This window comes from Falco biarmicus, chromosome 4 (genome assembly GCF_023638135.1).
Source record: "Falco biarmicus isolate bFalBia1 chromosome 4, bFalBia1.pri, whole genome shotgun sequence".
Taxonomy (NCBI): Eukaryota; Metazoa; Chordata; class Aves; order Falconiformes; family Falconidae; genus Falco; species Falco biarmicus.
The window spans coordinates 105,912,053-105,937,895 of record NC_079291.1 but is presented as its reverse complement, the minus strand read 5'-3'; the positions used below and the strand labels follow the sequence as shown (position 1 = coordinate 105,937,895).

The following is a 25,843-nucleotide window of genomic DNA, read 5'->3' as shown; positions in this document are numbered from 1 at the left end:
TAGATAAAGGAGAAGGCAGTCCAAAGCACGGAGCAAGTGTCCGACAAAGAGGAGGAGGGACATTTATCCCATCCTCGGCTTTTTCAAGTGGTATTAAAATACTGAAGAAAACCACAGGAAGAAAACCTTTTCTTAGAAAGAATAGAATCATTTAGGTTGGAAAAGGCCCTTAAGATCAAGGGCAACCATTAAGCTAACACTGCCAAGCCCACCCTTCAGGGACACTCGTGTCTCTAACCGCCACAGCTACAGGTCTTTTCAATCCCTCCAGGGATGGTGACTCAACCACTTCCCTGAGCAGCCTCTTCCAATGCCTGACAACCCTTTCAGTGGAAAAAAATGTCCTAATGCCCTCTTCCAAGCCTGCACTGTGCAAGTGCCCAGTGAAACCAAGACCACCAGTGGTCATGTGCAGGGAAAGAAGGCACCTTCTGGCTGGGGAGCTCTTGATTTGTGAGGAGTTGTGCAAACTTCTGATTTCAGTGTGGTTTGATTCAAAACCTTTTTCTTTTTAATATATTCTTACTTTAAACAAGTATGTAGTCTCCACAGTTCTTGATGGCATCCCCCTTTCGCTCAGATGTTGCCATTAGGAAGAACACCCTCAGTGCATGCATCATGCAAACACCATCTATCTTTTTACTCAGTAAGGCTAAGAATCTAGAGCTTAACTGTTAATGGAAGACGATTAAATGGCTTGTGGGCTCGCTTCTGCTTAGGTGAAATAAAAACTCAGGTCTGGGCTTCCACTGTGCAAACAGGACAGGACAACTGGAAAAGCTTTATTGTTCAATCAGTTTCTCATCAGCTCTTCTAAGCTGCACTCCTTAGCAACAACCATCGGACACTCATTCATGACGGGCTGCTGACTCTTTCCGTCTCTTTAGATTGTGCCGCGCTGGGGTCCGATGGCGTCTGCAGTCCTGAGGTGGCAGGTGCAGGTGGGGCAGTGGGGGACTGGAGGGCTTTGTCTGCAGAGTGGTGCTGGGGACGCTGGCAGAGCTGAGAGTGGTGGTGGGGAGGAGGGGGCCACAGGGCTGAAGTTCTTGCTGCCCGCTGCTCCCGCCGGCTCTGGAAGTGCGGGAGCAGCTGCCGGTGGAGATGGACGGGTGGCACCGAGGCTGGGAGGTGCTTCAGCCCATCGCTTGGTGGACGCTGGCATGTCCCCTGCAGGCTGGCCACCTGGTCTTCTGCAGGGCTGCCCCTCATACATCTCCAGGGCTTTCCGCTTGAGGCCAGCCCTCCTCCGGCACTTTTCCAGCAGGTGGGGATGCCCTCTGTTAAAGAGGGGGTTATAGTAGTAGAGTACCTAGAAGAAGCAAAGGAGAAGAGTCAGTTGCCGCCATCCCAAGCCTGGAAAAGCCCAAGCTACGAGAAGCCAGACTCTGAATTGCACAAGACAAACATGGATAGTGGAAGGGACTCTCGGGGACGGCTGAAACCTCAAGCTGAGGCCGAAAGGTTACGTGAAGCGTTCTGTTCAGTCACCACCACCCCTGGCAGCAAGAGCAGCGTAGGCTTTTCAAAAGCATAAGAAGTGCTTTCAAAAGCCAAATACCATGACTGTTCAGCAACTCCAGGGTGGGCATGAGCAGGGAGGTAACACTGGGGTCCTTAAGTGTATCCTCTTGGCATCCGGCAGGAAGGTTTCAGATTTGGTGCAGCAAGACACGTAGCAAAGACATTCAGAGCAATGAGGTTACACGGAGCCGGTCTTTCCATGGAACGGCTTCAAACTAAGCAGGTATAACCAAACTGTACTTTATCCACGTTTCTACTAGTCAGAAAGACTAACTCAAACCTTCCTGAAAACGCCCCGAGGAGGAAACTAAAACCGGACCGCTCGCTGCCCTCCCCGCCCCCTCTATTGCGAGGCCTTATGCGACGCGAAGGTCCGTCCCTCCCCCAAGACCCCTGTGAGCGTTAGTGGATGTGCGGAGCGATGGCTCTACCTTGCTGTGAGCAGCAGCTGCTGCTTCTTCTGCCAGGAACTCAGGCAGGGAGGCAGATCTTTCGCCATCCCCTTGCATTTTGACGAATCCGTGGTAGTTCATCTGGCGAAGGAAGCTCTTCATGCTCTGCCTGGTGTAAACCTGCAGAGGTCCTCCCCCGCCCAGCACCTCCTCTTTGAAGAGCTTCTCGTTGATGGCCACGTATTTTCCTCCCTTGCTCCACCAAATGGACCGAAACTGGTCGCTTTCCACTATCATCCAAAGCTTCTGTGGAAAGCGGAGCGACAGGAGCCCACTGCCTTGGCCCACGCTCTTGCTGGAAGCAGGAGGGACTTGTTTGGTGTCATGTCCGTCACCCCCCGGTTGGACGTGCCGCTCCTCCCCTACCACTTGCATGGCAGCGTCCCGGGGGGCACTTTCCCCCTGTCCTGGAGGGCCAGCACAAGTCGTGTCTGCCCACTGCCCCAGCTCCTCCGGAGCAGGCAGGGATGGTGTTACTTGAGCAGACAGCTCCCGCTCCATTGCTTTTGTGCCAAGCTTGCCTCGGTGGCCACCACCGTGGAGAGCCAGGCCTTGGTCCTGCCAGTCAGCAAGCAAAGGCCAACTGGCACGGGCTGGCTGTGGGTCCCAGCAGATATTCCGGCACGGCATTGTGATGCCCGTGCTGCATAGTGGTGACATCACAATGCGACGTCACGGTGACGTTTGAAAACGGTGGCCTGGCAGAAAGGAGCAGCCGGAGGAGCAGTTGCTGAAGAGCAACTTCTGTTGCTGCTTTTCACTGGCAGAGCCGCCGCTGGCGGGACTGCAGGGCCCCGCAGGCAACGAAGCTGTTGAAGGGCTGTGGGCGATGAGGGGACCGTGCTGTGTCCAGCTGCATCCAGGGGGGTCTGCAGCGAGGAGCGGGGACGGCGGCGGCGTTGGGCACCCCAGTGCCCCATTTCTGAAGTTATTATGATTCGCTGCAGAAACATCTTACAGATTTTGGCTGCACACTCTTTCTAAATCCAAGCCAAATATTCCCATCTCTAAACACTGCAGGACTGCAGACTGTAATGTCTAGTCTCCCCCGATACTGGGAGTATTTTTGCTCTAAGAGAAGTACAATCGGCTGGTGAAAGATCAGCACTTTCCCTCTGAGCTGTGCGGCCACTTTCAGAGGCGCCCAGAATACAGCCCAGCCCAGTACATGATGACAATCAAGCTCTCTATATCATGTGGGTTGTCATAACCTCTGTTACAGCCACTAGGCACTCTTCTGCTCCAGGGATTTGGTGCTGTTATGTGCTCCTGCCTTTCAGTGCGCTCCCTCCCCGGCACTGGCTGCACTGTGCCCTTCATCCTTTGGCTTCTTTAACCCTAGAGGAGTTTAACTGGGTGGGAGACATTTTGCCTTTTCCTGGTTTTGCCAAGAAACAGAATTGGGCACATGAAGAAACTTTACCCTGAAGTACCCTCCCTGGTTTTGAGGAGCTGGCAATAGTTTTTCCTGAGCCAGCTTTACATGTTCAACTGAAGCTACACTGACCCAAAGCTCCAGGCACTACCACAATACTGATAAATCTCCTCCAGGCCGCGCTCCTGTGAACAAGGACTCCACATATACCCTGAGATCTGTCCTGCAGCTGGAAATTCAGAGGGGCTATGAATACTTCTGCCAAGCAAGGGGAAAAGGCTTCCCTTGTTGAAACGCATTGCCACAAGCTTTTGTGTGGCATAAACCCTCTTAATGCCAGCAGGATCAATGTAAAGGACCCATCTATGGTACCTGGTATCTGAGCTCCTGCTTCTCTTGCAGCCCAGCGTGAGGCAGGTTGGCTGCAGCATTTTGTGAGCTCTGTAACAGGGGAGACTATTTCTAAGGTGACAGAGGCCCAGCAGACAGCTCAAAGCCCAGAACAACCCCTGAGCTCACCTTGTTAGCAGTCCCAGGTTACTGTTCTCTGACAATTTGTTTGAAGCATTGGCTAAATTTGGAAATGGTGCTAAAAGCAGGCTTGCCACTATCATGCCGGTGAATGAAGAGCTTGTCAACAGAGGGAGATTCACCAGCAGCAGGACAAGGGAGCAGCATGAACATTACTGTACATATTTCCTCTATGGAACGGTTTATATCTAAGTGTGAGTCCTTCAAAATGCTGTAATATAGCTTTAATATTGCATTAAGTGCTGGGAAACAGGAGAAGCAGAGGGCATTTCACTATCTAGCTTTAAACTTTCAAATGGATGTGACTCCTCCACCCAAAACACAGATTCAAATAACAAGCCAGTTCCTAACATGTTCTGACCCTTGAAAAGTGTCCATATTCTGCTTTTGGCTTTCACTTTGTCTCCTGGAAATCCTCAGCAATTTAAACTTGTTCCGAGAGTGAAGCTCTCCAAGTGTTCACACAAGCAAAGGAACAGCAAGTAATGTGCAGTTGCTGGCAGCAGGGTAAACCCTTTTGGGTGGAGAGCCAGGACCAGAGATCGCAGCCATCTCTTCCATCTCACCTTCTGGAAGCAACTCATTCTGTTTTCTCCTGCAAAAGTAGAAAGGGGAAGAAAGAAGCTGGTTGTCACAGGAAGATGGACAAGTCAAAAAAAAGAGAAGTGCTATAAGTGCAGTGACTGAGATGTGCTGCTTTGAATCATCCTGAGGTGTAGGAGACGCCACTCTCCCCTGCAGCACCTCAGGCCTTCTCAGAAGAATTTATTTCCCACCCAATCCCGCACTTCTTGTTCAGATTTACTCCCTCTTAGAGAGCAGACACATTCCTCTGCCTTTCAGCTCAATGCCAGGTCCACAACACACCTGATAGATACACCAGGTTCTATCAAGACCAAGAGCATTCTTGTCTATCACTATACCTTGACCCATTGTATGAGATATTTTTCATCAGCTCCTGGAGATGTGGGAAGCAGTTGGAACCCCGGTTCTGGTGGGAGTAAGGGACAGCATATTAGGCATCTCAAAATTAGAAAGATGAGGAAGGTTAGGCTCAAATCAAGCGAGGCAGACAAAGCCCTTATCCCCTGCCAGGAGGATGAGCAATGCAAACAGTGGATGCCTGTATCTGAAGTAGAGATGCTGCTAGTCACAGCAGAGGAATGTGTTTTAGGCAGCTGGCTTTTGGCCTTCTGTTTTGTTTACTCTTCCAAAGACAAAACCAAAAGTGACGCCATATCCTGCTGTACTGAAGCCTGAAGCACAGAAAAGAAGCATCTGGGAAGGGGAGGCAGAACATGACAAAGTCCAGACCATCCTGGAGAGAGACATGCACAAATTCTCCTGCTCAGCCTGCTGAACATGTACATATTTATCTACACAGCCTGCTAACACAGCCGAGTGGAAAATACCTACTGGGCTTTGGGATGCTCCAAGCAGCCAGGAGGAGAACAGGGGGAATATCACACTCAACTGCTCCTCAGGGGTTGTTTGATTTCTTGAGTAAGCACCACTGCACAGAAGGACCGGACCCTCAGCTGATGTGAGCAGGCTCCACAGCCTCTACCATAGCTGCATTCATAGATACCAGTTCAAGAGCTGCATAGCTACTGCCCAATTTTCAAGCTTGTGGTAACTTCCAACCTTTGCAAGTAGAAATAGAAAGGCAGAATGAGGAAGTGATCCACTGAAACTTGTCCTGTGTGAGGGACTTCCCTGGAGAACCAGCAGAAGAAAGGTGCTGCCTGCCCAGAGAAGTGCCACACTAAACCAGGCACTGGAGAATGGCCAAGCTGGGTGCTAGTTGGGTGCTTCATTCAACAGAAGACAGTACCCTCTGCCAAGTGTAGGCAGTGGCTGAACACTGTTATAATTACAGCTGAGATGCCAGGCCAGTAGTTTCCAATTCCTTTTATTTTTATTACATTTCTTTCAGTATCTTGAATTCACCTGAAGAGATCCGGTGTCCTATTTCAGGGGGCAGGAGAATTTCATCCTAAGAGCATCCACTGTTTTGTTTTCCTAGTTATGCAGAACGGTCCTAATTGCAAATGTAAGCGCACCACAAAGACTCGTAACTAGAAGGCAGAGGGGAAGGATCCTGCTTGCTAAGTCAACTTCTTGAACAATTAGGGTCGGCAGCATTAAGTTCTGTCGGATTACTCCACAGGCAACTTTTCTAATCAGCAAACGTTTATTAGAAATCACAGAGATACAGTAAGGGACTGGCACAGAGAGGGATAGGCTATTTCATCTGCAGCTGTCCTGACCTTCAGGGAAAAAACACTCCAGCATAACATAGTTGCCATAAATACTTACGCCATGACAAAAGATGTCAGAAATGTAAGCTGTTGACATTACAGGATACTTAGCCAAAATGAAATCTTATGCCTTTCAAACTGGAGCTGTAAAAACCAGCAACTTTTATGACAGTGTGATATGCAATCCTAGAGTTTAGAGGGCAGGAAAGTGCAGTTGACATTGAGCAAACAATACTAATTTATTTGGAGGAAGTTCATTTCCAAATGATACAGAACTGTCTAACATTGTTGCCAAGTTCTGGACCTAAACCAAGCAAGTTCATAAAAAGGTTAGACAGATCAATGCAGAATGGGTTCACCAGCACTTTTATGTCCTGGGCTGTATCCTCTGGCTTAGGGGATTGCCAGGAGCATAGTGCACACCAGCTTCTTCCCTTAGTGTCTGCTGCTAGCTGGATGGATGTTTGGTCTAACTTGTCACATACAGTCAGCCAAGACTCAAGTATTCAAGGCTCCATTTCTTTGCACAAAACAAAGCCTCCTCGCCTGGTGGTGTGGGATTTTACAGGTTTGTTTCTCAAAGTGTCTCATGCATTTAGTTCTTTTTTCTGCCTTTTGTGAGCCTGAGCAGAAGACAGGCCACCATCTCCAAAGAGGGCAGACACCTCCGCACAGGGCTGCTCTGCTTCTTGTTTGTGAAGTATTACAACACACTGTGCAAACAAACAGTCTAAACTCAGATGAAACAGACATCTTAGATAAATCACATGCATGGGATTAGTCACACTGATGTTGCAATCATTGGTGTCATGGATAAAAATGACCCAAAGAAGAGTAATATGAGAATTTTCTATCACATCTTATTTACATAAATAATAAACAAAGACTCCCAACTTTATCATGCTAGCCCAACTACTCACACCTACCTGTTGTCTGTTACCTTAGCTCAGGACTATGCTAGAGCAGACTTTCTGCCACACCTCTGGAGTGGGCTGCCTTATTCTTACAACTTCAACCAAATAGCAAAAGCATGATTTTATGGTAACTGCTTTATACATGTTTCTTGCAAACTTACACAAACATTTCCTTGCGGCTATAAAGATGTACCATACCCTCATCTCACCTCCAGATGACATAAGCTAAAGGTTCCTGCTGCCAACCATACCATATGCTTTTACGTAGGTGAATGTCCTTGTTTGGTGTGGTACAGCACTGCTGCCCCTGAGCTGAACCTTGGTTGCTGCTCTGCTGGTGACATTAGCACTCACTCTGGGCTTAGACCATGGAGAGGAGGCTTTAGTATTAAAAAGCCCCTACTAGTAAACTTACCAAATTGTTTTAAGTTAAACCTATCTTTTATACAACCCCTCCCTTTCCCAAATGAAATACAGCTATGTAGATGTGATGCTCTTACATCATTTGACCTAATGTTTTTATGCAGTAGAGGAGATGGCCAGATGATACAAAGCCCACACACGGCAAACCACCTTTGCAGCAAGAAGATCAAACCCCTTACATAGTAAAAGCAGCCATAGAGTCAGGTCATTGGGCTGAAGCAATAGGTCTGGTGGACAAACTGAGATATCCAACTGGTTTTCTTACAAGTGTGTGACGACTTACACAGATTGTGCAACTTCTCTGTCTCATCTCTGCAAACACAGCTTGATGTCCAAACATCAGCATCTGTAATAGCATTACTCTATATTGATATCATTTGCGTGTATTTTGTAAATAAAAAACACAGTGACTCATAACTGATAGGCTTGGAGAAAACCCAGGGCAGGGGTTTAACACAGGCTAAGTCAGCACCTTCTCATTTGTCCAAAGATACCATTATCTGTAATGGGACTGACTCCAGCAGGGTAACTCCAGAGAGGAAGCAACCTTCAATGCAGAGGGAGGCCAAATCCTCCTGCACATGCTTGCCACAAGTAGCACCTTGCCTGAGGCAGAGTCCCACAAGAGCATAGATTTACTCCGGCAGCTCAGCAGCATTCAGTCTAACTGGCAATTAGCAGCCCTGGCCTGGCATGATATCCCCCAGAGGTGGACACTCACACCTCCATCAAAAGCAGCTCTTCCCCACAGTGGTGTGTGTGCCATCCCACCCTCCAGATAGCTACACTGATTTAGCACTGAGCAAGTGAAAAAAATTACAGACGATACTGGATAGAATTAATGTTCAACCTTTGTCTGCCTCACACTACTGATGAATAGTTGCAGGCAATCCAGAACTTTTTTTCACTCGCTCACTTGGTTCCTAATTTGTGAGCACCTTTATTTCCTCTGCCATGCAAGCAGCTCCATCAACAGGAGACCTAAGGAAACCTGGTCCCTCATGGATTCAGTATTTGGATAATTAGTTTCTGCATGTTTGGGGGCTTTTTTCCTCATGGCTACTATGGTTCGAGTCTGCTACAGCCTCTTTCCTGGTCAGTGTATTGTAAGTTTCTATCCACTGGCTATGTCATTTCAGAGATCCCTTAGGGACCTTTAAAAGCTTTTACTTTTCTTTGAGCTTTTCATTGAGTGGAAGCAAGGCCACCACTTTCAAAGGTGCTGGCAGGCAGGCAGCGCAACTGCGTGCCATCATGAAGTTCAGCTTAAAACAGATGAAAAAGGAAGCCAAGAATGAATCATCATATAACAGCCTAGCAAAAAATCTTTAAAATGAAAGAGAACTGCAATACCAAATCTGAAAAGGCATCAAATCAGAAAATTGTTGTTTGTAGCTTTGTCTCCTCAATTCCTAGAAATACAGCCTGAACCTCCAAACCAGAAAGCTTGAACAGTCATGAACTAGCTCCCAGATCTTCAGCCCTGAATGTCCAGACAGTACGGAAGCTCTTCAGTCCAAATCTGGAGTCTTGTTCTTCTCTCACAAACAGTAGCCAGACACAACTGCCTAGCATAAACCCTCCTGTCACAAGAGGAGAGTCAGCCCTTTATCCTTGCAGCCCATCACCCTGCAGGACTGCCTGGTACCACTGGAGAAGTAGTAGCTGTACATAAATGGATGGCTGATTCATGCTGGGACACTGGTCTATTTTCTTGTCCCCCCCCAGGAGGATCTCACCCAGCACAAGCAAGCTCTAAAGCCAGTTCCCTGCATGGTCACACTCCAAGCAACCAGAGATGTCAGTGGCTTACTGGAGGCTGTGATCCTTAAGGCTTTGTTTGGTTGTGATTAAGCCATCTCATTCTTCTTGATGAATGGTGGGAAGGGTATCCTGCCCACTTTCAGTGTCCAAAAATACCACATGAACAAGGGGGCAGTGAAGGGACAGGGACAGAAGCTGCTAGGATCTGCGTGCAGGCTGCAGAAAGAAGAGCAGAGCCATGCTAAGACCATCAGTCTGAGCTTCCAGTGACCTCACACCACCTCCTCATCTCCTGTGACATGCATCCAGAGGTGCACAGTCACCTCCACATCCTTCCTATCTTGCCTGGCAGGGCCCAGCTGTGCTTCTCATTCCCACCCTGGGAGGCCACTGCACCACCGCAGAGGTGGAAGCCAGGACCTGAGCACTGGCAGGGTGGGGGACATGCAGGAAAGAGCAACCCCAGGTTGCAGCAAGCTCACTGCAGCGCAAACAGCCAAGGTGTTTTACTCCTTCAAGCACCCTCTGCTTTGAGATTAATTCAAATAAAAGTTGTTTTATTCATATGACAATTGAAGCTTGCAGGACAAGTAACTGGTGGGACAGCTACTCGCTAGCAGTCCTAATTATGATTCAAGACCCAGGCTGGTGTTTACTTTAAAGACCCTCATATTGCAGAACAGCTCTTCCACTACCCATAATAGTTTGACAACATCTGAGGCTACAATAACCGTTAAACTGTTGTCCCGTGGTTTGGGTGAAAACCTGTATTAAACAATATCTAGATCTTGAGACGAGCTAAGCAAAGTTGAGCAAATGGGAGATGTGCTCTTACAACAGGAAGCTCTGCAGAGCCCCAGGCTAGGCAGAGTGTTGCCAATACCTCCATCTCAAGAAGTCAAGTCCAAGAGCTGCCTAACCTCATTTCTTACCCAGAGCAACACCAGACACTTCCCAAAGAGGTGCAAGAACCTCAGCCTGCCTGCACAGGTCTCAGCCTGCCCTCCAGTACCTCAGGACTGGTTTATGTCTGGACCATAACACCTGTTACTCCCTTGGGAAAGACCACCAGGTCACCTTGCTTCCCATTTAAGAACCTGAGTTAGATGCACCAACTTCTGCAGACAATGAGACATACATAAGTAAACAAAATTAATCAGTGACTAAAATGATTTTTTCACAGCCCAATCATTCTTTACTTAAGTTCCACAATTTCATGGCAACAAGCCCCAGACAGGTCGGAGATGTTTGGAACAGGAAGTTCTCCCCAGCTACCACACAATACATACCATTCCTGGGTTTTTTTGTTGCCACCAATCATGCTGGGAACAGCACTGTGCCCTGTGACACTGTGGATTCAATTTATAATACAACAAAAAAGAAAAAATAGGACAGCCCTGACAAGATCTGTTTGACTCACCCCTGCTGCTGTGTTTTATATTGTTGGAGAATTGCTCCATGCAAGCAGCAATTGAGAAAAAGCGTGAGGAAAAGCTTGTGATGAGGACAGCTCATCTGCTTTCCTTTAGACCAGCTGCATGCGTGCCCGGGACAGATGCACTTGGCACATATATGGAGATGGCTCATACATACTGAAAGAGCAATTCATTCAATAACCACACATCTAAGAGACAGTTTCTATTCAAACCCTTCCTCCAAGCAAAGATAACAGGCTATCCTCAACGTTCTCACCACAAGTACATGACAGCTCCAGCACACTGCTGTCTACAGCACACAGTGGCCTCATTGTGCAAGGACCCACCAAGGCAACGTGACAATGTCAGCCTCAGGGCACCCGTCCCCTGTCTAACTCAGAAAAGCCTGTGCTAGAACCTAATCCTACATCTTGAGTAAGACTTCCAAGCTGTCTGCATCACACTGGCAGATCGTATGGCAGTGCCTCCAGCTAAATTACATGCCTGCTTGCCTGCTTTCTTAATACTCTGCTCCATGTGGGTGCACAAAACATGGGAGATGTCTTTTTACTGTAGGTGAAAAAATGTCATTCTGTTCAAAATTTCATTGCTGTAATACTTCCTACATTGACTTCTCTCTAGACTACTGTGGTGTGATGAGACAAGGAGCACAGCCTACCCTTGGGTTAGACAGCCAGAGAACTGGGATCTGCAGAGAGATCTTCATACATTAACCAGAAACCACCAACATCAAGAAGCTGAAGAGGGAAGACAGTCCCATCGCAGACAGATGTACTTTATCTAAGCACAGCAGATATTGGTATAAAGTGAAGAGCAAAGGCTGCAGGAGACAAGCACATCTGAAACAAAGCAAGCAGCTCTGCAAGAACTTGTATTCTGCAAAAAGGTCAGCTGCACCTTCAAGCACAAGAGTCTGTGCCAGGAGCTGCCTGCAACTGGAGAGGCTTCAAACACTCAGCCTGAGCAGGGGTGAATGCACTGACAGCACAAGTGCCCAGCAAGAGGTTTCTCAGCCAGCCCTGCTACAGTGAGCAGCAACATAGCGTGATGAGGACCCAGGGAGGAGACCCAAAAAACTGCACAACCCACCTCCCCATACACCTTTTCATTGCCAAAACCACAGCATATTGAAATCTTATTTTCTAAGGTAACAATTACAAGATTGTGTTGCTTCATCTTGATTACTAGTGAAGCCTGTGTGTGACTTCAGCTTCTCCTGTCAAGCCTGGCTGTCTCAAAAACACGGCGTTTCTGCATGTTTTGAAGGGAAAGAGAAATCTTTCAGTGACCACGTAAAGAGGGGAGCCACATTTGTGCTCCCGCAAAGGAAAGGCTGCAGCTCTCTACCTGCCTGCTTGCTGGCCAACAAACACACAAACATACTCCCCCAAGCGCGAAGCAGCCAAGGCGCAGGTGTCTCCAGCCCAGTTGATATTTCGGGGGTTTGGGAGAAGTGAGGATAGTGAGGGATATTAAGTGTTATTGCATCAGAAGCAAGTATGAGTGAAGCTGGACTTCACCAAACCTCTTGTTCACAGGGAAATTTGTCCCTTGCTTAGGTCAGTCAGAAATTTACACTAAGGCTCTTTTCTCAGGGTATCACAAGGTGTCAGTTCTGCTACGAGCAAAGTGGAGCAGCCCCTGGGTAATGCCACCAGCACAACCCTGAGATGAGTTTTGGTTCAGGTCTCAGTTTACTTTTGGCACCCAGAGGCATTTGCTTGTTCTGTGTCCCCTTTTTATCCCTGGCAGGACAGCCTTGTCTCCCAGCAGAGAGAGCTCCTCCAGCATACATGGCACAGGTCTCTGCTGTGCAGACACATAACCAAGGTAAGACCAGCAGAAACAACCTCCTAATTACTAAAACCAAGCTTGAGAAAGTCATTAGAGGGCAAACAACCCCTGACCACTCAAATCAAGTTCCTATTGTCCACCTTAATGCACTGTTCCCCCATCACAGGGCACGCTGGATCTGCTTGCTTTCAGAGTATCACACATCCTTTCAGCTGCAGAGCTTCCCCTCTCTGCTCTGCCCGGGGTGAGTGGAAGAGGAACAGGCCACGCTGCCTGCCACCTCCCCCAGGGCAGCTTTCCCTGCTTTTCCAGAAAGAGCTGCTCAGCGGAGGAACCCTGCTAGATTTCTCCTACTTTTGAAATTGTTTTTTCCTTCCAGCTGATGATGACCTACATAATAAGCAGGTCACTGGAACTCAAGAGATGTTTCCTGAGGCAGAGGAGAAAAGCCAAGCGGTTCCCCCGCTGCGCGTGCTTCTGAGGACAAAGTGAAGCGCTGTTTCCCAGGGGTCCCACTCAACAGCCTCCTTCACGCTCTTCCTGCCTGAAATCAGTGGGAGCTGCTGGGATCCCACTGGGGACATGATCAGACCCTAAGCAGAATATCAGGCTAGTTAAGGACCATGGGGGACTGAGGGGAGCTTTAGGGACATAAACCCTCCTCACATGAACAGTAAACACGCCATGTGCAGCCCTCAACACGAGGCTGTGAGCCCAGGCAAGGGCCCGGCTGCATGAGATTCAATCCACAAGGCAAGGCAAGCTCTCATCAAACAAGCAGAAAAGGGAGGGAAGGAGAGAGCAGATAGATGTGAAGGGGACAAGTCCCCACCATGATCCCTGTAGTACAGCCCCTGCCCAGCCAAAGGAAGGACCTGGTTGTAGCAGGTCTGCAGACCACAGGAATGTGAGACCGAGTAGTTTCCAGCTGGAACACTGCCCTACCTGAAAATTTGGCAAGCAAGAACCAGAGTTAGAAGAGCTTGAACTCAATTTATTTCTCAAGCTCTAGTCTTTTCTGCTCCTTTATGGGGAGCATTCCTAAAGGCTCGCTACAATGAAGTACAAACTGGAAATGAGAAGGATTTGAGCAGCCAGGAGAAGAGAGACCCAGGGATAGCCCTTCAGCACCAGTATGGTTTAAGGCACGGCAGCACAGAACTGGACTGTCTCAAGATTTTGTTTCCAGCACCATCCTCCCTAATCTTGCAGCTGACCTCTTCTCATCTTCATCTCCCCTCCACTCCAGATGGGAGACAACACCGCAAAAGATGTATGCCAGCGTATCTAATCCCCACACCGACGGTGCACTGCAAGCAGGAAGCAGCTAGCTACCTACCCAAGGGTAAAGCAATAATCTGTTAGAGAAATTAATGTAACGTGATCCTGCCTGGGGCTCACAGTCAGTCCCAGAAGGCTATATAGAGCGAGTAACCAGAGCAGACAAGGGTAAGAAGCTCTCTCAAACAGCCTGGTGGCTCAGAGAGCTCCACTAACAATAGTGCAAGTCTGGTAACTAGGTCACAGTTATGATCCTTAATTAATCCTGAAGAGACCCAATCTGCCATGGGGAACATGACAGATAAGGTAGCTCATTAAGCCCGAAGCAGGCTGGAGTAATGCCAGCCCCCAGAGATCTGGGGACAATATCCCATTTGGCAGCAGCACCTGCTTTGCCCAGCCTGCTCTCTGCCAAGCTTTTAGCCAGCAGACACGCCAGACTCTCCCCATCTCCTCTGAGGAAGCAATGGCAGCCGGGAGCCTGTTCACTACCCACTGCCCAAACCACACTGACATAAAAAACCATGAAACAGGAGAGAGATGGGATCGAAAACAGCTCAGGGGCCAGCAGACATGAGGCTCCAGCAGAGGAGATGTACCAAACCCTGCTGGACAGCTGAGCCCTGGCTCCCTGCACCACGCTTCACCTGCAGCCCTGCTCTTCTCCCCCACACCCCTCCATGCTGGGGTGCGCTATCACAAGTCACTTCTTCCCTTGACTCCTGTGGGAGAAGCTAAGAGATTCCAGCTTCTCCACGTGCACTGCCCCAACTTGCCCTGAGACATAGGTGCTGCAAAGCAGCATCAAGGACAGTGGAGAAAAGGGCTTGACACTGCAGATGAAGTTAGGAGAGGTTGTGTGCTTACAGGGCCGGATTGTTGACTTGGCAGAAAGACTGGCCCCTGACCATGACAGCACAGAGCCCAGCTGGCAGCAGGGTGGCAGAGATTGGCTGAGGGCAAGGCTGACACCTGGGAGAACAGTCCAGGTGCATGTGATCTGCCTTGGTCTCTACAGCTAGCTGTGTTTTGCATCCACACATGATCCCTATGAATATCTTGATCTGCTTAAATCCACTTGTGACAGGGAGATCAGCTGAGATAATGTTGATTGAGTTTTCAAGCCCTACTTCTGCTACCTGAGCAATTAAAAAGCAGCCACCATCAGCAAAGACAGAAAAATCTAACGGGGCTTATGAGGACTCAGAACACAGAAGAAGCATTAAAAATAGTTCTTTGAAAGAAGGGATGTGTGACTAATAAGCCCTAAACTGACAATTGTTGGGAGATGGGGGCAGCTTAGTACTAAAGCCGTGTCTCCAGGATCCATTATTAAGGTGTCACTTGTGCTCACTACCACCCCAAAGGCTTTGTATTCAGCAACATGCACAACTGACAGCACACCAGGGAACAGACACGACTCCATAGAATTAAACCCGAACAAACAGCAGGGAGAAAAGCTGCCAAGTAAACATAAAACAGTAATTCTACCCAAGGAAACTTTAAAAAGCAGAGCAATCAAACTCCAGGCATATGCATCATCACCACCACACACATGCACTGTTCTCCCTCATCATAGTGCAGCTGGGTGAGGGACATGCTGCAAGATCGGTACATGAAAATTAGGTCACTGGCTATCAAGCCCAAGAGACAGTGCAAGGGACTTTGGGAAGGATGTACTGAAATCACTTCTTCCAATTAAAACACAAGCTGAGGAAGCAGCTCCAGTTTATTTGTTCTTGTAATTGGTGCTTTAAATCTCAATTACTCACTCAAAATCTCATTGTCCTTCATGGTAAATAATCTTGATAGGGCTTTTGCTGTGAAGGAGATGTGCAGTTTTAGGAACCCAGCTGAAGCAAACACAGAAAAGGTTACCACCTTTCTGAGGCAGTAGTACAGAGAGCACAAGTAGCGCGGAGCAATCCGTGGTCCCAAAAGCTTACAAGGGAACCCAGAGCTTGTCCCCTTCATTTACCCACAGAAGAGCAGCACACTTCTTTGGTGTGCCAAGCACCAGCCTCCGCTCTCCCTCCTCCAGCCAAAGTGCAAGGCCAGGCACTACGCAAGCCCTAAAGACCCTTCTGGATTTCAGCACTAGATAGCACAAGGATCCAGGGTTGGCACACCTTTGTATATTATTGTTGGGTCCTGTTTTGTGGCTGAAGGTGTGGCTGCCGCCCTCCCAAGTACCCACCCTCCACCACAGGATCTCATTCCTGCTACAGGTTGGACAGAATGAATGTCTGCTTCCTGTCTTAGAGCCTGGCCTAGTAAACTTGTGTTGCCCAGCATGACATCTCTCCCCAAAACTGCTTCTTCCAAGACACTGTTGCCTCACAAAATGCAGCTTGGCAAAAAAAAAAAAAACCACCTTACCTCACACCCAGATCAGACCAGAGATTGCTCAGTACACTCTATCAGAGGCAGAAGAATTAACGTTTAAGTAGTGAATGGGCTAGCAGCAAACGTTGCAAGGCAACCCAACCACCTCTCTACTTGTTAAAACCACCTTTTGACTTGTTAAACACTGAAATTAATCCATGCCAGCCAGGCTGTATTTGCAGACTCCAAAGTGCCAAACAACAGAAATACAAAAAACCAGAAATACAGGGCTTTTGGGGAAACAGTTCAGCCAAGCATCCCAGCAATAGCCTTGTGTAGTTAAGTTAATCTGAAAGTTTGTTGGTGCTACTGATAGCTGGAGAGAATCAGCTACCCTTCACCGCAAATTACCTCTCCACATAGAACCATCACCACACCACAGTACTTTCTCCCTGTGTCATCTATCATCCCTTATCAGTACTAAGAGAGAGGTGTCGTAAAGAGAGATCTTCTGTCCTAACACTAGATTTTTTTCTTTTTTAATCAACACGTTATCAAATTTCACATTGGAAACAAGATGCAACTTTTTGAGAACATGAATTCTGAATTGTTTTTTCAAGTTAAACTTTGAAGCAGAGACTTGTCAAGACCAGAGGCCTTTAAAGATCATGATTGGAAGTACTAAAAAAAAAAAATCAAACCATTACAACTACACTCTAGTTCCCCTAGGAGCTTACGGGATGTCTGCAGAAATTTTTGGGCAAAGTGCTGCAACTTGCAAGTCTGAAGAGACTAGATTTTTTAATGTATATAAAAGCTTCATAAGATTAGCACAGCTGTATGTAAAACCACAGCACACAGGTCAATCACATGATCAATCACTAATGCTAAACCATCATTTACTCTCTCCTATCCCATGGTTTGCCCTCCCAATCAATTCAACATGAGAAACCAGGCATGGAAATAAAGAGAATGACTTAACCTCAGGTTTGTAATGTTGCCATTTCACTCCTAATTTCTCAGCTGATCCCTTTCAACTGTTTTTGTTATGCAACATTCACACTTCCATCTCTTTCTAGGACATTTCCTAGAATCAGCTTTTCTCTTCTTTGCCCAGGGCTGGGGACAATGTGCATTTCCAAGAGAAAGCACGTTCATCTCACCCAATTAAGTGGAGGGATTCCTGAAAATTATTAGAGACATTAGCGACTCCACGTTCTTTACTGCATCTCCTGGAGATGCAAAAGCAACACATTTTCCAACAATTACCACCACCTCAAGCCAATACCTGACAAGACTAGGTTTGCTCAGCACACCAAGGCAGAGATAACTCACTCCTTTGATATCTCTAGTCCCATACATCTCCATAGCTGGAATGGTGTTCAAAGCAGCTGCAGACCACCAGGTCAAACAAACTACATGCAGAAAAAACTTCCAGCAGGGTCACAGTACCCCAAGAAACCTCCCATCCCAGCTGTGCTGGCTGGTCCTCACATGTACTCCTCCTGATACTGCCTGTGCTGCTTGGCAGGCAGAGGCCCAAGAGCCTTGAAAGTAGAGCCCAGAGCTTTGCATGACTTCAGCAGTTTGTAAGACAGTGCAAACAGAGCACCTGCCAGCTTTTTTAAGAGTTCAGTACAAAGGCAAACAAGGAATGGAAGCCTCCAATAACCTTAACATGTCACAGAGTTCTCTGGTCTGCAGCTCTGAAATTCAGATTTGAAGATAATGATGTGCTAATCTCCTCCTTTAATATTTCGGCACAGGCCCCTTCTTCCCTATTACTGACACACTTCTCATTTTCATAACATATCACCACCCTTTAACTTTATCTATAATCTTTAGAGCATGAGGAGAAATAACACATCTCGCACCTCAAAGGTTAATCAACAAGAGCTGTTGCAAAATAGCACAGCAAGCCCCATGGGCAGAATGCACCAATGCTTACACTGGGAGATAAAAACATTTGCAGAGGAAGGAACTGGACACCAAGAAGGCTACAGCTCATCCTTCCAGCTTTCTGCTGTGGCACACAGGCTATGGTGTCATGCAGACTTTCCTCCCACTCACAGGAGTGGGCTTGGCTCTGGATGTTTCATACCCTGTTACCACACACTTCCATGCTATTTTCACGTCTGGAACATCTCCACTTAGATACCAGGCATCCTTCTGCTGTGCTGCTTGGCCACCTCCCTCTCAACACTTTGGATTGTTTCTTTCAAGGAGCTAATTCTAACTGACTATACAACTACAGCAACTAATATAAACTGTAACAAATAATTCTTCAACTATAAAGTTCCCTTGACCATTGACAGAAACAATACAAGATCAAAACTGCTCTACACTTCCCTCTGTTTATTGCTTCTTTTCTCCAAGACAGTTCTTAAGACTGTCTCAAAACCAGCAATATCTAATGCTATGGAATAGCTGGGATAAGAAGAAAAGCCACCCAGATAACAGTACTCAGCTGCCTTAGTAGGTACTAATTCATGGAATACCACCCACACATGAACTCCCAGCTTCGGTCTAGTCAGGAGGGGGATTTTCCCCCACCTTATCATGTCATCAGCAGGTATTTAATTCTGAAATGCTTCTCCTCCTTATTTCACTGAATTATCAATCCTTGCAGAAGAAATAAAAATACTGGATGCATAAGAGAAGAATAAGCCTTTGCTGAAACAAACCACACCAACCAGCCTTGCTTGTAGGTTTACTATCCCTACAATAAACATTTTAATGTGACAGCCTTTTGAAATCCCATCATTTCACCTGCCCAAAAGAGATCAGAGACCATTACGACTTCACAGGATGCTTTTATCCCTATTCCCAGGCTGAAAAGGCAATCTTACTTGTATTATTACACTTGGGGGAAAAAAGGTAGCATGTACAACTGCAGGAAATAGTACTGATTAAAAACCTGTCTAGTCCAAAAAATCTCCATTTTGACAAACAAAACAACATCAGTTTATACAAAGGATTTAACTTACTATGTCAAACTGAGTCTGGGGTGAAGGGAGGAGTGAGAGCACTTGAATATGCTACTGACTTGTAAGGTGTCTGTGGCGGGCCCATGGGACAGGTATACAAGTCAGAGATATTTTTGTTGTTGTGGTGGTTTAACCCCAGTAGGCAGCTAATCCCCACACAGCCACTTGCTCACTCCCAGGTAGGATGGGGGAGAGAATCGGAAGGGTAAAACTGTGGAAACTTGGAGATTGAACTAAACATAGTTTAATAATTTAAAAAAAAGGACAAAAACAAGAGAGAAAAAAACCACCACGAAACCCAAGAAAAACAAGTGATGAAAAAGAAAACAATTGCTCACCACAAACTGACCAATGCCCAGCCAGTCCCTGAGCAATGGCAGCCTCAGCCAGCCTCCACCCTGAGCTTGATGTCATATAACATGGGATAGCCCTTTGCTCAGCTGGGGACGTCCCCTCTCAGCTTCTTGTGTACCCCAACCAACCTGCTGGCAGGGCAGTGTGAGAAACAGAAAAGCCCTTGACACTGTACAAGCACTGTTCAATGACAACTAGAGCATCCCTGTGTTATCAGCACTATTTTCATCACAAATCAAAAACATAGCCCCATACAAGCTGCTATGAAGACAATTAACTCTATCCCAGCCAAACCCAGTATATTTTTAGAGGGCAAGAGAGAGAGAACAAGGTACGCTCTTGATTTCCAGTTGTCTTCTGCTTCACAGAAAAGTCCTACCATCGACGTTGCTTTAAAAGAGACAGCCCATTGGCTCCAGCACAGCATTTTTCACTGCTGTAGGACAATTCCTTGTTTTCAAGGCCTTTTACAATCAATCCTGTTTCTGCTCTGACTTCCACCTTCCTGCAAATGCCCACACTAATGCAGATATGAGCGGCAGTAGGAGCTCACTAGAGCTACCTGGTGTAGCAAAGATGCTTTACTACATAAACATGACTTGAGTGTCTCTCTGAGCCTGGAGCATTTAAATTCAAAGAGACACCCACTTCTTTTCTCCTCTGTCAGCTGTCCTTCCTATATAGAGAGGAGCAGGCTAGCCACTTGATTCCTGTCTGGAAACTCCAGTTACAGAGAGCTATAGAGAGCTCTGAATTCAGAGCTAAGTCCTTTCCTTATCCTTTCACACCTTTGTACAGGAAACACTCAGATTCACTTTTTCTAAGGTATTTCTGCTTGCTGCTGACTACATAGAGTTCAGGCTCCTAAACTGGATGTAGTAGGTGGTGTCTCTGCCTGAGTAGCTAATGAGGAGAAATGAGGGCTGAAACATGCAAGGAAAATGACAGGCTGAAGCCCAGCAATAATCCTAACTAAAAATATACTGGTTGGAGTCTACTTGTTCTTTCTCAAAGAAGGAAGAAAACTGTTGAGAGAGGAGCAAACAAGGGTGTGAATGCAAATCATTGCAAAGTGCGCCAAAGCTCACAGTAGCTGGAAGGATTTGTGTATCATTTCCTGCTGTGGGCTCCAAAAAGCAAGAAAAACTCGAGGATGCAAGATAAAAAAAGGACTATTGTGTGATTTTCCACATCTGAAGCAACTGGAGGCATGTCAAAGAGATACTCTGGAATGAAGATAAACCACTGCTGGATAAGTTAATCCGATGGGCTGTAGACTGCAGCAGCCCTGGTGTGAGAATGGTTCCCTTCAGCAGAAGCACAGGGTATGTATGAGGGTGGCAACAGCTTCTGCTGTCCCAGCTGAGCCTAAGTCATGTCCCCATAATGGGACTGTGCCAAGAGACCAAACTCCTCTGCATCAATGGGCAGCACCTGCGGCCTGGCAGATGAGCAAAAGTGTCCTGACCTAACACCCTTGTGAGGACGCACTGGGAGTTCCTGAATTGTAAAAGATATCCATTACATTGGGGAGAAAAGTAACTCAGTGCTTGTTGGTAATAGATGGGGTAAGAAGCTTGCCTGGCCTGCATCTCTGGAACTGGGGTGCTACTCAGTCACTCTGCAACAGATCACACATGCCTCAGCATTCAGCAGCACTTCCAGCTTGGTTGAATTCTCTACCGATTAGAGGATCCTATAAAGAAATGAGACTTCCTGTTCTGTCACATAAAGACGACAGTGGATCCAAAGGAGGAAAATTTGCTAAAAACATCCAGCATGGGAAGAATTTTCACTATGCAGCTACTATCACAACCCTCAAATTTTGCCTTAAAAGGTAAACTAAGTTCTCTCTAAGAACTGCTGGTCTCGGGACCAGAAGCGGAAGTTCTCAGATCTAAGCCTGGAATTTGAGTCTGGATTAAATCCAGATGTCAGGACCACATTCACTCCCTTGGAAAATTCAGATCTCAATATAGACAGTAGCTTGTGTATAGGAAGGGGGAACTGTTTTTCTGGCTTGCCCTCTCATGACACTGACTGGGTGGGAAAAAATTAGGAATATGTGCAGCTCTGACTTCAGAAGTGGGCAAAAGGGATTAAATGTTGCTAATGGTACAGTTTTATGCTCTCATTTGGACAGGCTGAGTGCAGAGGGGCTTTGACTCATGAATTTCTGCTGAAGTATCTAAATGCTCTCTTAAAACTGTTAAATTCATTAAAATTCCATGAAAGGAGCTAACTGCTGACAGATGTGAAGCCAGATAAAGGCTACAAATCTGTGAATCAGGTTCTGTTTCCAGAAATATTGGGCAAAACATGCTTAAGAGAATAGGGATGGGAGGGAAGTATTGAAGGTAACTTACACATGAGTCTGTATGGTAAAGGAGCAACATGAAAGAGACCATCTCCACCAGCAACCACAGACATCTGCAGAAATCAACTTGACCCTGTGGCAGGGGATTTTTTCCCCCATTTAAATTTCTATACAGGAAGCACTTCCTATGGTTTCTCATTCACCTCCCAAACTGCTGGAATTTAACCTTTTCTTCCCCCTCTTGCAATTTATTTAGCAAAGAAATGGGCAAATCATCAGAATGGAATGGGCTTCAGCAAATCAAATCAGCAGAGGCTCTCAGGTTACCTTAGAGTCTCCTTCTCCTGCCAGTGCATCATATGGGCCTTTCAGGCAGATGGAGCTTCCTCTGCTGAATCTACCTGGTATGCAGTGTCTCAGGTACCAGCTCCAAAGACTGCTCCAACACCGTTACAGCTAGGAACCACCCACCTTCCAACCTAAACTTTGTCACAGCCGGATGAATAAATTTGCTCTTACACCAATACCATCCTCTCAGCCTAAACCATTTTCTTTCTTTATTACATGCTATTCCGTCCTTTACATATTCAGAGCCAGTCATTGCTTCTCCCCTGCCCATAGTACCTGCCATCTCTCTCCAGACAGGCTACATAAGCCTGCTTTCTCTCTTGGGACAGGCTCTCTGTTCTCCCTTGAGTTGCTAAGGTATTGTCCCTTGTTGCAGTCTGAAGTCCTTCTTCTGGAGTGTGGCAAACAGCATTTGCATGGCACTTCATGCTAGTTTCTCCTGAGCCCTGTAGGATGACGGTAATACATTGCCACAATTAACATCTTTAAATACCATTTAATTAATCCACTAAAGCCCTAAGAAATTTTAATTAATGGCAGCTTTATTAGTATTTACTTCACCTTCAACATATAAGCTCTGGCAATATTTCCAAAGGGAGGAAACTGGCAGAGCAGTTGATAAGACAACCTTTTCCCTTGACTTTTCCCCACTTTGTTGGTCCCAGAGCTCACAGCTGTCTCTGTGCACTGACAAGGACATGTTCCTTCGGCAGCTCTCCAAGATGAGGGTCAAGTTAATGCCATTCCATTGCTATTTAGCTCTGCGCAATTCCTGTCATGTACAAGGTTAAATAAATTCACCAAAATCAAGCTCTAAAGAAGCGTTATTGCGGTGTTTGATTAATAGCACAGCTTGAAGGGAAGTCTGACAGGCAAGCCAGGAGATCTGCTTCACTTGGAGATCTCCATATCATAGCCAAGGTCACTGTGTTTCAGCTGCCAGCCTTGAACAATATTTGTGTAAAAAGGACATGCTCTTCAGGCTTCAGACTTCACATGCACTTTTGAATACAAAACCACAAGTTTCTGAATTCCATCAACAGAGCAGACTAATGTACTTCATCCCTCAACCTTGCAACATGGTAAAATGCTGCTGTTAAGATTATCAGGTTAAAGAAGGATTATAAGATTTTTGTGGGATTGAATCTGCTGTGGCAGATGTCCGCGCAGACAAGCTCTGCAGCCTGTTGCAGTACTCTGCCACTGTATTTGTACAACACCTTTCTCTGGTGCCTCTTATGACAAAACATGTATTCCCTCTGTTCCTCTTAAGTACCACTGTCAATTAATAAGGGAAGAATAGGAGGAAACGGAAAAATACTATCAACATGCTATCAATCAAGCATATGGGACTTCACTTACGTTAAAACTGAAAATAATCGAAGGAGCACTGCAGTGATCCCTTAGGTTCAGACACATTAACTCTGTCCTCTAAGGAGACTCGTCAGGTATCTACATAGTAGAATGTAATGATGTTTCCTCATTTTATAAAGTAACTGTGATACAAAGCTTCAGGGCTGGGAGTCAAATATTGATGGTCAAGGGAATAGGGATAGCAGTAATCTGAAACACAGATCAAGTGTCTTTAAACTTCAAGTCATAATTAACTATTGTATTTTGAAAAATATTTGAGGCATGTAACAAAGTGAAAGCCAGTTGTGAAAAAAAAAAAAAAGCAAGCACTTTTCATGAGCAAACTGAACTAATAATTTGTAGCACAGTCCGAGTATTACCACATGACCAAGACTCTTGTTATCACAACTGCTACACAGGCTCAAGTCAAATACCATAGCCTTAATCATTTATTTACAGAAAAAAATAAAACTAGCATATATATAGTTGAATGATGCCCACTTATGAAAGGCTGTTTCTTAACAGTAACTTCTGCATTACATCAGTGGAATAATGAGCTGAACTGTTTAAGATCTAAGCATCGAGACTTCTTAAACAATGCTGTCTTAAATTCCTAGTAAGTGAACTGTGTTTAAAAAAACATCTAGCCCTACTAAAATCCAAATCCCACACCCTGCCTTGTAAAGCCATATCAGCTGGAGTTGACAGTGAGTTTGCCATTTGATTGTTTTGAGGTTGCCTTCCTCTCGACCTGCTTATTGAGATCACAAAGTTTACATATGCAGCCAGCATCCTTAAAGTGAGTCAGTGATGAAGAGAGGATGGTAAAGGAAATATCCTGCAGGTCTTTCCCCTACCCTCTGACAGAAGAGTTATCTAAAGATTAATTTGCAACATGTAAATACTGACCAATAATTTCTGAGTGCCTTTTGCATCCAAGCTTGAGCTCAGCAGCCACAGTTCAACGTAGGTTTTTTATTTCCCCACTTATTCTGCTACAAGCACCTTCTAGTAATGACACAACATGACTACATGCAAATCAGTCAAGTAAGAGCAAGCTCTGAAACAGCTCTCCTCAAAACTCTGTACCTGTTACAAAAACCATTCTTGCCTCAAAGTGCCCAAGCCGGCTCTCAGCTGGCTGAGGGTGGAAGGCCGAGAGGCAGTACTCTGCCTGAATCCTGTCTTCCGTGAAATCAGTTTCGCAAGCTGAAGAAAAAATGCATTGTCATCTTTCTTCTCCATTCTTTCCACACTTCAGCAGTTAGTATATGCTTACAGGAATTAGTAGTGCTACTGCAGCTCTTATGGCCACATATATAAAAGCTTCTTTTATCGTTACCCACCTGTAAATATTCTTTCAGACAAATTAACTTTAACGTCCATTGCAAACTACAGGATGCAGGGCTCTATTTTACTTGGTGCCATTATTCTCACAAGTCTCTCTTTTCAAAACCGAGGCAGCGGCACCAATGCCTCAAAAATGCAGTGGTGGAAATCTGAGCCTCATTGTCCGAGAAACTGTTAAGATTCATACTGGCTGTAGGCAAAGTGAGAGGGGTTCAGGATCAGCACCACCAGTTGAGACTCCGCTGCTGTTTCCTGAGCCCCTGTGCAAGGACTCCACAAGGAGTCAGAAGTGCATGTTTAAGGAAGAAAATGTGTGAGATCTGCCTGAGCAGCAACGGGTTTCCCCACTGAGCTGACTCAGAGCTTGTACTTTCCAATGAACAGGCATACCAGGGGCCCACAGATCTACTGTCCTGGGGGTAAATAACTCCAGTATTTCTGGGAAGCAAGCATCACACAGCCAGGGGCTGAGGGGAAACCCAGAGCAGAACTACCTGCTCCCAATTCCCATGCGGACCATGCCTCCCTGGTGGCCATCCCCTCACAGACCCCGGTGCCAGCTGCCCCCCTGTCCCCTCACACACACCCTCGGCAGCTACGGGCCCCTTCTGCCTCCTCACGACACCCCGGCGGCTGCCCAGCCCCCTCTGCACCCTCATGGCACTTCTATCCCCTCACGGCGCCCCCAAGGAGCCACCCGGGCCCCCTCCGGCCCCTCAGTCTCCTCAGGACACCTCCAGCCCCTTACGGCGCCCAGGGCCCCTCCATCTCCTCACGGCTCCCAGAGGAGCCGCCTAGCCCCTCTCCGTCCTCTCACGACCCCCCAGGAGCCGCACAGGACCCCTCCGTCTCCTCAGGCCACCTCTAGCCCCTCACGGCGTCCGGGGCCCCTTCATCTCTTTACGGCTCCCCTAGGCGCTGCGCGGCGCCCCTCCACCGCCTCACAGCTCCCCCAAGAGCCGCCCAGAGACCGCCTCGCTCCCGCAGGAACCGCCCAGAACCACCTCCGGTCCCCCCGCCCCGGCAGCCGCCACCGCCTCCAGCCCCCCACGGTCCG

The 25,843-nt window shown here is 46.9% G+C and overlaps 1 protein-coding gene across 3 annotated transcripts; it reads right to left on the bottom strand.

Moving 5' to 3' along the window:
* Positions 1–871: 871 nt before the first annotated feature.
* Positions 872–25,766, bottom strand: LOC130148451 (heat shock transcription factor, X-linked-like). Of its 3 annotated transcripts, none has more exons than XM_056337032.1 (5): positions 24,783–25,766; positions 23,446–24,645; positions 22,360–22,529; positions 1,953–4,474; positions 872–1,309 (listed from the first exon to the last, which is right to left on the bottom strand). In XM_056337032.1, exons 4-5 carry the CDS (start codon positions 2,631–2,633, stop codon positions 884–886), a joined length of 1,107 nt encoding a protein of 368 aa, XP_056193007.1. In that variant the 5' UTR covers positions 2,634–4,474; positions 22,360–22,529; positions 23,446–24,645; positions 24,783–25,766; the 3' UTR covers positions 872–883. The 3 variants fall into 3 exon arrangements, with proteins under 3 accessions (XP_056193007.1, XP_056193006.1, XP_056193008.1); XM_056337031.1 differs by having other exon boundaries at positions 23,446–23,646; XM_056337033.1 differs by lacking the exons at positions 22,360–22,529; positions 23,446–24,645; positions 24,783–25,766 and adding an exon at positions 4,803–5,080.
* Between the last annotated feature and the right edge of the window lie 77 nt (positions 25,767–25,843).